The sequence below is a fragment of the Trichoplax adhaerens genome, genomic scaffold (genome assembly GCF_000150275.1).
Source record: "Trichoplax adhaerens TRIADscaffold_2 genomic scaffold, whole genome shotgun sequence".
In the NCBI taxonomy this organism is placed as follows: Eukaryota; Metazoa; Placozoa; class Uniplacotomia; order Trichoplacea; family Trichoplacidae; genus Trichoplax; species Trichoplax adhaerens.
In genome coordinates, this window is record NW_002060944.1 from 2,905,996 (window position 1) to 2,917,732 (window position 11,737).

The 11,737-nt window shown below is 33.4% G+C and overlaps 2 protein-coding genes across 2 annotated transcripts; one reads left to right on the forward strand and one right to left on the reverse strand.

The window, feature by feature from the left end:
- Positions 1-1,361: 1,361 nt before the first annotated feature.
- On the forward strand, positions 1,362-5,959 carry TRIADDRAFT_21756 (uncharacterized protein; the record flags this gene model as incomplete). The annotated part of the gene is made up of 14 exons (XM_002109271.1): positions 1,362-1,577; positions 2,249-2,362; positions 2,584-2,635; positions 2,831-2,904; positions 3,094-3,231; positions 3,384-3,494; positions 3,691-3,723; positions 3,929-3,995; positions 4,086-4,180; positions 4,322-4,386; positions 4,533-4,642; positions 4,966-5,054; positions 5,232-5,333; positions 5,762-5,959. 14 exons carry the CDS (start codon positions 1,362-1,364, stop codon positions 5,957-5,959), a joined length of 1,464 nt encoding a protein of 487 aa, XP_002109307.1.
- A 1,806-nt stretch (positions 5,960-7,765) lies between these two features.
- On the reverse strand, positions 7,766-9,598 carry TRIADDRAFT_53202 (expressed hypothetical protein; the record flags this gene model as incomplete). The annotated part of the gene is made up of 2 exons (XM_002109835.1): positions 7,766-8,225; positions 9,447-9,598. 2 exons carry the CDS (start codon positions 9,596-9,598, stop codon positions 7,766-7,768), a joined length of 612 nt encoding a protein of 203 aa, XP_002109871.1.
- Positions 9,599-11,737: the final 2,139 nt, after the last annotated feature.

Here is an 11,737-nt window from a genome sequence, read left to right on the forward strand (position 1 = left end):
GCGTATGCTAGAACTATAATATGGCTTGAATCTAAATCTACTTTAAAATAATATACATCCGGAATCAGGAGTATAAATTACATGTAAATAATAAATACTCAAGTATATAAGTAGGCTGATAATTAATAGTTTTCGTAATAAAATATTACTTCACTTGATATTCTATCATGAGAGAAATGCTTGTAAATAATAAAATTGAATGATTGGAATAAATACTTTGAGACAGCTTTGTGTCAATATCATGGAACAAAAGCATTCTGTTTAAACAATTAATATTTCTGCAAGATTAAAGCCTAAACTAAAAAAATACTCGAAGTATATTCGTACTCTCGAGATTTAAATCTGTATGGTGATCAACTTTACAAAAATAATCATAAATATAAAGTGTAAAAAGCAATAACAAACTTATACAGTAAATTCTTTTTAATTTATTCATGGTACTTTCTTCAAGCCAATTAAAATAGGGTATAATATATGTTTCGACAGGAAGATTGTTTAATCAAATGACTGTTATTCAATTATTATATAAAATTAGTTGTTAAAATAGCAATTGCTAGTTACTAAGTACAATTTGTAGAAATTATTATCCAGTCTATCGCACTAGTGTCAAATGACTGGCGTCTATACCTATCGGCGCCAGCGACGCAAAGAAAACAATTCATATGTCTCTCGCTAATGCCAGACGAATATTATCTGAAAATTTAGTACGTATTTATTATCACACAACTTTAATCGAGCTTTAGTAGCAGGAACAAATCTTCGTTGACAACCTAACCTTCCTATTTTGATTACTACAACACCCGTTGAAACAAGTTTCTAATTCTCTGTACTGAAAGTTAAAAATTCTTGTAGCAGCTTATTCGTGATTTTATCGAAAATCTATCTCTACCTACCATAATATCTCGGCTCACCCTTTCAGTAATTAGCCATTTAGAATACGTGGAGTATCAGTCTTTTATCCAAAATTTAGTGCTTCGAATTTCTTAATCTTTACCCATCTTTGCGCGAAGTAAACAGATTTTCAAAACTTCAAGTAATTACCCGAAAAATAAAGTTAAGGTAAATATTAATAGAAGTACCATTTTAACGCCATTTAGTAAAGAAAATTTTTGGTGGTATTGGTCAGATCAATTATAATTATATTATATAATAATTATCTGTTTTATGAGTAGAGCATAGTACCTACTGTACAGGAAAGTGATGCAAAAGTAGGAATTGTTATACAGTATAGTGTATAGTTCAGACAATTTACAGTTAACGATGAAAAGTAAGATCGCCTGTAAATGTAAACTTAGTTACCTCGTGATTTAGTGATATCAATTTTATCGTTTCATTCTGGCTAAAGAATCGATCATCACAAAATGGAATTGGACACTATTGAAGAATTTCGTAGAAACGGCAAATCAGTCATTGATTTCATTGCCGATTATTTCACTACCTTGCACATGGATGAAGTTCCTCCTTTATCAGAAGTTCCACCAGGCTATTTGCGCTCTTATATTCCGAATGAGGCACCTGAAGAAGGCGAAGACTGGCAAACTATCATGGAAGATGTAGAGGAAGCTATCCTACCGGGGGTACTGTTAAATATTGTATTCTAAGATCTTAAACTATGTAAATGGAGTTATTATACACTCTGATAGAAAGTCCACCATTATCATAATGCTTTCGTTTCCAGTTTTTATTTTTTCCGTTTTTCTCTTGTACTAGATTGAGCGCATTGAACTAGGGGTTTTATATTATCGCACCGCAGATTTTAAATAATAGATTATACTTCGTTCTTATATATTTCAGTTTTCGATCCTGTATCAGTTCTAGATATGTATAGCTTACCTTTAGTGATTAGCTATACCTACTTGCTTATGACGTCCCGTAATATGCTTAACTTCCGCAGTAGTGGTAGTTTTATAGCTCTCAGTTTCTCGCTATAAAATTTGTAAAATATGGTATAAACCTTATTCTAATAGTAGAAAGCTCTTACAACCGCAGCTGTAGTAATTTTACCAAATTAATGATATATATTTAATTTTGTTATTTGATTATGATGTTTATTAATACTGTATATCAAAGCAACCTAAAACTAGAATATCCTACTTCCGTACAACTAATTAGAAAAGAATTAACAATCTTGCACTTTTCATCGCCGTGTTACTAAATCGTTGATGACATTGCTTTGAAAACATCATATTTATCCGACCCTGACGGAGTTCGCTAAAAGTAAGTTGTACTTATCTATTCATGATCACAGGTTACCCATTGGAACAGTCGTCACTTTCATGCTTACTTCCCACATGGCCTGAGTTATCAGGCAATGCTAGCAGAGCTACTAGGGACAGCTTTTGGTATGGTTGGATTTACTTGGGTACGGCAGCAACGCTATATATTAATTTTTACCGTACAAACTAAACTTAAAAAATGCGCTATATGACAGTGTATAGCTCTTTCGGTCAATATTATTAGACCCTAAAATAATAAGTGTCTATGATATTAGATGTGTAACTTCAGCACAGAGCATCTCAACACAAATTGAGCTACTAAACATTTTTAAGACATTTATAATCTCAGTACCCCTTTTCTTCACAGAAAGCTGGACCTGTGTCAACTGAACTTGAAACTATAGTCACTAATTGGCTAGGTAATATTGAAAAAGAACTACAGCACATAAATTGTATTGATTAATGCATATACAAAAAGTAACCAGAGATGGAGTGACCGCTACGATAAGATTAAATTTGTACTCTATGTTTATTGTTGTAGTATGTTCGAATTTAATCATGAGCACTTTTGTTACGACAATTACCCTCAGTTACATCTTCATTTTTTCTTCTAGGTGAACTAATTAATTTACCAGACGAATATTTGACTTACAGTAGCACACATTGTAAGGGTGGTGGTGTATTATTGGTAAGAATACTGTTTAGATATAAATTATGGTAATCATAGGAGATATTACATGATTTAAATAATAATATGTAACTACTCAAATAACTTCTATGAAATTTTTATGCAAAATATCATGCAACGTAAGGATAGAAAAAATATAAATACAATTTGTAGCCTTGAATTTGATAAGATTTTTCATGTTTTATCTAGAGCTCAGCATCAGATTGCTTGATGTCGGCACTAATTGCTGCAAGGTATAAAAGGATTGAGACAATGAGGGCTAAACACTACCGTGGTTTTGATTCCAGTAAACTGTTGGGGAAATTTATTGTGTATACTTCAGAACAAGTATGTACGATAGTTCAATATTTTTCCAATTGCTAAGGGCAGTAATAGATGCTAGACAACACAGTCTACATAGCAATAACTATACTTGCGTATGTTTTTCCCACTATGCATAAATTTATATTGATTTTGGCTTGTACGATTGCAATATCAAGATTAACGTCTCAGTAGAGAAAGTATGTATGGCAATGAAAATTAAAGTCAAAAAGCTAGAAACTGATGATTCCTTTGCTGTCCGAGGAGAAGTCCTTGATAAAGCAATCGAGGTAGTATGAAATGCGTACTATAATTAAGTTTTATAGACATTCATAGAAGTTTGTTCTAGAGTCGTGTCAGTTGGATTGTACAAATTTCCTGCAATACTTGCTTCCAACTACTAGTGTATTATAGTCATTATGAAGTACACCGCACTGTTTACTTGCTATTAAAGCTGTACCTGTATGTATTATGTTGCATTTTTAGGAAGATAAAGAAGAAGGCTTAATTCCTTTGGCGGTACGCAATATTATTGTAGATTTACAGATTCATGATTAAAGCTATAATCAGTATAATTAGAAAGAAACTACAATTAAGCGATAAGTTACTCATTCTTGTCAACCTTTCCATGAATCAGTCATCTTTTGTGCTCTTTTAAAGAACGTTCACCTAAATGATTCACTAACTTAGGAAATTTTCCAATTCTCATTTTTGATACCAATAGGTTTGCGCTACAATGGGAACAACAGACTGTTGCGCTATTGATAACTTAGCTGAAATAGGACCAATCTGTATGAGCTGATCATATATTAGTATATATTGTTAAATTGCTTTATCTACGATCGATAGGGATTAATGTTCGCCTGTTCAATCGTTGTTAGGCCAACGAGAACACGTTTGGCTACATGTAGATGCAGCTTATGCTGGCGGTGCTTTAGTTTGCCCGGAATATCACCACTGGTTGGATGGCGTGGAAGTAAGTTGAAATGGTTACTATTAGTTATAGGGCAAAAATACTACCTTATCGCATATTTACATATAGAAAATTGTACCAATGTCTATTCACTTCTAATGTCAATATATTTTCTCTATTTATTTATTTTCCTTTTCGGTATAGTACACCGATTCCTTTTGTGTCAGCCCACAAAAATTAATGTTAAACACATATGGTTCTGCCCTCTGGTAATCATTTTTTTAGTTTGAGATATGTAGGAGTGATTTTTATGACTTTATTTAGAAATTTTGAATTAGCTTTGGCTAAAGAAACTGAGAATGTACATTCTTGTATAATAATATATTCATAGCAAATTTATTTCTTTTTAATATAGGGTAAAGAATCGTCTCATATTAAATCACGCTGTAAATCAGTTTGAAGAACCAATGTACTTACATGGCAGAAGAGGAAGTAGCATTTCTGGTGAATGGCATCTAAGAGCTTGTAGCTTCAGCGCAAAATACCGACAAAATATTGAACAATGTGAATGTAGGTTTTACGAAAGCAATTAGTGCTGTATTTTATTGAGCTATTTTTTCCTGTCTACGCTATATAATATGCATTTGTAACTCGGTTTCTTCACTTTTAACACATATCCTCTATACATTAATTCACAATTCGGATAAGCAAGGCAGGATAACAAACTTTAAGGTATTGAATTAGTGATATGTCATGAGTTTATTCCCCTTTACTAATATTTTAAAGTAAAGCTAGATTCAACTCTTAAACACTCCTTAATTAATAAATTATATGTTAGGATTGGCAAGTTCCATTAAGTCGAAGGTTCTCTTCGCTTAATCTCTGGATAGTATTACGAAGTTATGGTCGTACTGGATTGCAAGAACATGTACGCAAGGTAATATTTTAGCCTCGTAGGGGTATAGCTACATCAACATAAAATTTTATTCCTTTACACGGAAGGTAGTTTAAAAAAATTGTGTGCTTGATATTTCTATTTAAAAAGTAATTGTTTCTTATATTAAAAAATAACAAAATTAACACAATATGTGATTTTGGGATATTTAACATATAGCATGTTCGACTTGCTGGGATGTTTGCTGATTTTGTTCGAATGGATGCTAGATTTGAGCTAGCAGCTAAGCCAACCCTTGGTTTAGTATGCTTTCGGCTAAAGGTATGTATTACTAAGAAAATCACAACACAACTTCTTCGCAATCTCATAGCAATACTAAAGTATGCTTTTACAGTACCTGTTTACTGTACAGTAATTAGCACAATATCGGTGAAATATCGTAATCATAAGTTAATACTTACCGTAGCTACCACGTATATAATCCCATAGTATCAGCGTAATATAGCCATCCTACAGAAGTTATTTTAAAAATTGTAACTAGCCATAAAAAAAATCTTAAATGATACTTGAAAGTATAACGTTCAATAAATCATCGGTTTATTGGCTAGTCTTAATTTAAAGTTTGGTATTTAAAATTTAACAAATCGTTGCTGCTATAAAATGTGGCCCTTTAGAAACATATTCGTTTTAAATTTATGTGGTCTTTATAAGAATCTTATTTTAATTTTTTTGAATATTTACCTTTACAGGGGGCGAGTAGCTTAAATGAGGCATTTCTGGATTCAGTCAATAATACTGGTAAGCTCCATTTGACGCCAACAACATTGAGAGGAAAATCGGCTATTCGATTTTGCATCTGTTCCAACATTACCAATGACGCCGATGTTCGTTTCGCTTGGCAAGTTATTGAAGAAGTAGTAGAAGAGTATGCTGACGACTTAATGTAAATGATTTTTATACTGCTAGTGTGATAACCAAAATTCAACGAGTTAATAGTTCGCTTTATATGCCTAAAATGCTAGGTACTTCAGTATGCATGATAGCAGCACTATAGTTTCAGTCAGTATTGACTGAACAAATATACATGTGTTAATGTAAATCTTTGAATTTCTTAGATAGTGCTGTACCCACCTAATCTTTTAATGCTCTACATGCTTCGGCATACAATTTGTTTCTCGATAGTATGAGTGTAGTGAATCAGATTTTCTCCCTCTATTATGACGTTATAAAGCAGGCGTAATGTTCTTTTTAAATGTTATCCTTACTTATGCAAAATGTTGATTAAGTGCATATGGAATTCAAATTTAAGTTTTGTTTGATGCATATGAAAAAGTAATATCGTAGGATTCAGGGTTCACAGTCAGTTGCACTTTCTGTTTGTACCGTGGCGAATATATCCGATTTTGCCACATATTCAACATTCAACATGTAGTTACTGTTACAATCAAGGCGTGTAATTATGTTGCGCATCTTATTGCAGTATCAATGCAATATAAATAAGAGTATATATTTTTCTATATGTATACGTAGTAATATCACATAAGTAACTACGCACAATTGCAAATTCTTATATCATAGCTACTGAGTATGTACACTCAAAACGTATAACAATGTGAATATTAGCTAGTTGTGATATGCTATGTGTGTTCGAGTGTAATACTGTACGCATTATCTATCATAGAACATATAGCTTTAATATATACGCATTTTGTGTGCGATATAATTGATTTTGGCTTATTACCTTTGGCTGCTTTACTCAAATGACTGCTTCAGTATACGAAATACTGTGCTGCATATAATAATTGTCCTTACATAACTGTATGGTAATAATGACATTGTTCTATACAGCTAAACTTTTGAGCTATTTTCTTGGTCAAAGTCATATGAAAATTCTGATTCTACAGGTTGATCAGTTTACCGATATATATTTAATATAATTGTTCCAAATTAATTTCCCTGACGTTAATTATGTGGTTAATTTCTATATTGGTCGAAATGAAAATGATGTATTTTTCAATTACTACCTGTTGTGAAATCCTACTTTGCTCAATTATCAATCTTAATAAATAGAAATATTCAATTAGCTCTGCCCGCATACTTGTATGACAACAGCTAAGAAAAATTACAATATTAATATGATTTGATAAAAAAGATGTGACGTTGACTGGAATTGATAAAATGTAATTGAGTAGTTTGACGGACCAAATTTAATAGTCATCGAGCATGGAATATGGGGCACCAGGCTCATTCATACTAGTTCTTTCTGCATAATAGTGGGGAAAGGATACCATTAGTCTAGTGCATCACTTCCATAGAGTAGAATACAATAGAGCTTCTGTATAACTTAGCTATCACAAGATAGTTTCCAAGTTTATTGAATAGATGTACAGTATGTAAAACAGGAGCTGAAAAATTATCTCTCCAAATATCATCGAGTAACAAGCCTACTCGTTTGTATTTATTGCTAAAAATACCCTTACCGAAAATTAGATATAATGTCTTTACAGTTGTTGCATTGCTGCATGAATTATGTATAAGAGCTGTGCAATATTCCCCCAAATCTTTTCAAATATACGAGTAGTCGTTAATACTACAGCAATATTGTGGTTTGTAACATGAATTTTAAAGCAAGATCAAGGTATCGAGCAACTATCAAAATACAGAGTATGAGTACAAGTACTATCAATTGCTATTAACTTTATATGGATAATGACAGGTTGGGAAATTTAAAGTATGTATTCTCGTAAAAGCGTTTACAAAAGTCCTTTACGCTTAGCAATATACTTTTGATGGTAGTCTTCCGCGTTATAAAAGGTAGAAGAAGGAATGATGTCAGTCACAGCCTTAATACCTTTCTTGATAAGGGCATCTTTGGTTTGATGAGCGAGTTTTTCTTGTTCTTTGTTGGCGTAGAATATAACAGATCGATATTGTCTACCCACATCGGGGCCTTGACGATTTACCGTGGTAGGATCGTGGGCCTTCCAGAATACGTCCAACAGTTCTTTATAAGTTATTTGCTCGGGATTGAAGTCTATTTTAACGACTTCAGCATGGCCAGTCTTGTCAGCACAGATTTGTTCATACGTGGGATTGACTGTGTCACCACCAGCGTAGCCGACGGTAGTTTCTTGGACACCTTTTAGTGTCCGAAACTTTTCTTCTACACCCCAAAAGCAACCAGCACCAAACACAGCTGTTGAAGTCATTTTCCTGAGTAAAATTCGAGAGATAATTGAATTGGATTGCAATCGGTAAGAATTCAAATAGGCTAATGACCGTAACATAATCGAATTGAATATTATACAATATACTTTTCTATATCATGAAAGGGCAGGATCGCTAAATCCGGCAATGGTACAATAGTACCAGCTACCGGCAGGGATTGTCATTAGGTCATTGGCTGTACCAGTCGTTGGTTGTGCTCTGTCATCATTGCGAATGCAAAATCACCATGAGTCGGTCCATCCGACCCACTCAACACTGTTGTGTTCGAACCTTTCTCAGGTCTTACAGTACGTACATTAAAATAGTAGCGTTCTGTCGCTTCTTGGACAGAGAGACTTACAGTATGCAGTAGACCTGAATGTACTACATAAACAGGACAACTAGCTGAATCAATCACAAAAGTGAATCTCAAAATAATAATAATCTCCAGTAATAATCTCAAATAATTTTATATCACTGCACTAGTCTAACGACTCTAACCTCGCTCCGTCGTTCGTCATAATTGAACGTACTATCAAGCTGGACTAACTGTATACTTTTGACTGTACTATTTGAACAGTCACTCATTCGATCAGTTGCATTGATCTTGGCATTCATAGTCAAGGAAAGCAGTTTGTAGACGGTAATGAATATATATTTCCTGAATGGCTGTACTGTAGTTTGCGGTTAATTATTTTTATGATATAATCTTGGCTACTGTTATTAGTTAATGCAGTAATGATTTATTGCGAATAGCGGTGCTCCTATTTGAACTTCGTTGCTTTTCTTGCAGCGATCTGTCGTCAGTGAGCTTGTATCATCAATGTTGAATTAATGATTGATGCAAACTTAGCAGCCTGCTTTCTAGTGTGACTGCAGTGCTATGAGTACATTAGTGGTATAACTCTAAAAATAGGAATAGATTGTGGGTAATCAACCGCTACGCAATGCAACGATAGATTACTATCATAATAACGTACATAATTACAGTTTTTGATTCAAGATAGTAATGAAATAAAGAAATAGCTAGTCTAACGTATACGTAAGATCAAATAGAAACGAACTAACCGATGGACGTTGGGCAATATTGCAGATATGTGAGCTCGTAGCGTATATACAGTATATCAATAATTGTCATTTAAATTGAATCATGTCATTAAACTATGGGATGATTTGACGATTGCATTTCATGATTATAATAACTATTCAATTACAAGTACAGCTTACTGTTTACAGGTAGCATCTTGCGAATGGCATTGACCAGCATCATCATCATCCACTAAGCTTCCTTTGTTATTAACATTGAATGTATAGGAGTAGCTCGGTAAAGTAAAGAATATGACAGTAATCCCAAATAAAGCTAACACCAGAGAATGCATATTTAAGTAATTATGTCCTTTTTCTCACCATTACAGCTGAAATAGTTTAGTGCCTTGCATCATGGAGCACGTTGGCTTTGCTCGTTTTTAAATTGCTCTTGACAAGCTATTGTCTACTGTAGGTTAATAATTTAAATTATTAATTGGTAAAGTCGAGTATTTATCAGTTGTGATCAGCTATAAAAAAAATAAAGAAAATTAAAAGTAGGTAAAAAATGAGTAGGAGCTTCAAAATACTAACGTACAGTACTGTAAGTGAATGATTCTAAATTTATATGAATTTCTTCAAGTTATTTATTTATTTATTTACTGTTTTAGTGATTCAATTGACTGGCAAATGATTTACTATGTTACTGTACAGTACAGTACAGTACAGAACGACTAACTCTACAGTATGCCTAGGATCTGGGTCCATTTTTTCAACGGTTTTTTATCAACTGGTTTCTGTCAGCGCAGCATACTGTACTGTACAGTGTACAGTACAGAAGTACAGAACCACATTGTACGGTTCTGTACTGTATACATATACACATCTATCTATACTGTATACGTATACATATACATACAGTATATAGATATATGTATACATATGCATACAGTGCTGTACTGTACTGTATACAGTACAGTATACTGTACATATATATATATATATATATGTACATACTGTATACATATACATATACATACTGTGTACATTTTTACATTTTTTCAACGGTTTTTATCAACTAGTTTCTGTCAGTCTGTGCAGCAGAGTGTACAGTGTACAGTACAGTACAGTAGTACTGTACAGTACATGACTACTGTACATTGTACTGTAATGTGTTGTACTGTACACTGTACAGTGTACAGTACAGTACAGTACTACTGTACTGTCCATTTTTTCAACGGTTTTTTATCAACTGGTTTCTGTCACTAGACTCACTACTGTACTGTACAGTGTACAGTACACTGTACACTACAGTACCACATTGTACTGTACTGTACAACACAGGACAGTACTGTACAGTACAGTACTGACAGGACTTGATTGTTCGACTGTTTTTGCACACTGTACGGTACCCAGCATCTTATTATACTGTAGCTCTGCACATACTTTATTTCAAAATTTTACGCTATAGCCAGTCATCGGCTCCTCGCAGACCCCGATGTAAAGTAGCATGGAATAGATTGCAATTGCACTTTTAGAATAACATTGATGCTCAATCTTCCATTAGTTTGGTACAGACGTACAACCGGTGTTCATCGTAGTTATCAGAGCTATTGTGTAATACGTAGAGTAACATTCTAACAAATTAGCAAGCATTACTGTTTGTACCTGCAGCTTGGATGATCGTTGCGGATGATTCGTCAGACTTTGTTGTCAAAATCGATCCCATAACTTCAAATTGGACAACGACATAAAGAATACATAATCATTACTACTACTGCTCACAGCAGCCAAAAATTGGGCCTTGGTCAATGTTAAAAACAAATCAACCATCCTATTTGAAAACTACCTATCCTTCAAAAAATTATGTAACAGGTAAGAGCCACCACAACATACAGTAGTGTACTTGGTAGACGTTAACCATCTTCTACGCGTACAATCGAGTAGATCGATTGACTGCGTGAATTTGGAATAAGTATACTGTCTCTTTTTTATTCTTGCATTATAATCTGCTAGACCTAAAAGATGTAATTATCCTACTATAAAGCAGATCGTAATCGATTGATAATCCTTACCTCAATACAATTAATGTATTTTGTTCCATATTATTGACTAAAGATGTAGACAGAATATTACGCAAAGTTGATAAGGTCAAAATCAAGGTAAATTTACTCCAATTCTACGTAGAGTTCTAAATGTGATCGCTTGTATGCAGTATATATACATTACAGTTTTATTTTTGCCTCTTTATACTATCTTTGGTAGTAAAATGTATCTCAATTTCATTCAACTTTACAACATAAATAAGTATAGATCGTACACGCTATAGTCACTGTACTGCAATGTTATCATACTGTACCATTACTATGCGTATACTAAGCCAAAAGTAGGACTTCTATACACTCTATGTCCATTCAGAATGCCATTGTTACATCGCAATCTCTAAATTAATGATTTCCAACGATAGCCAATGAATAATAATTTCGTTTGAT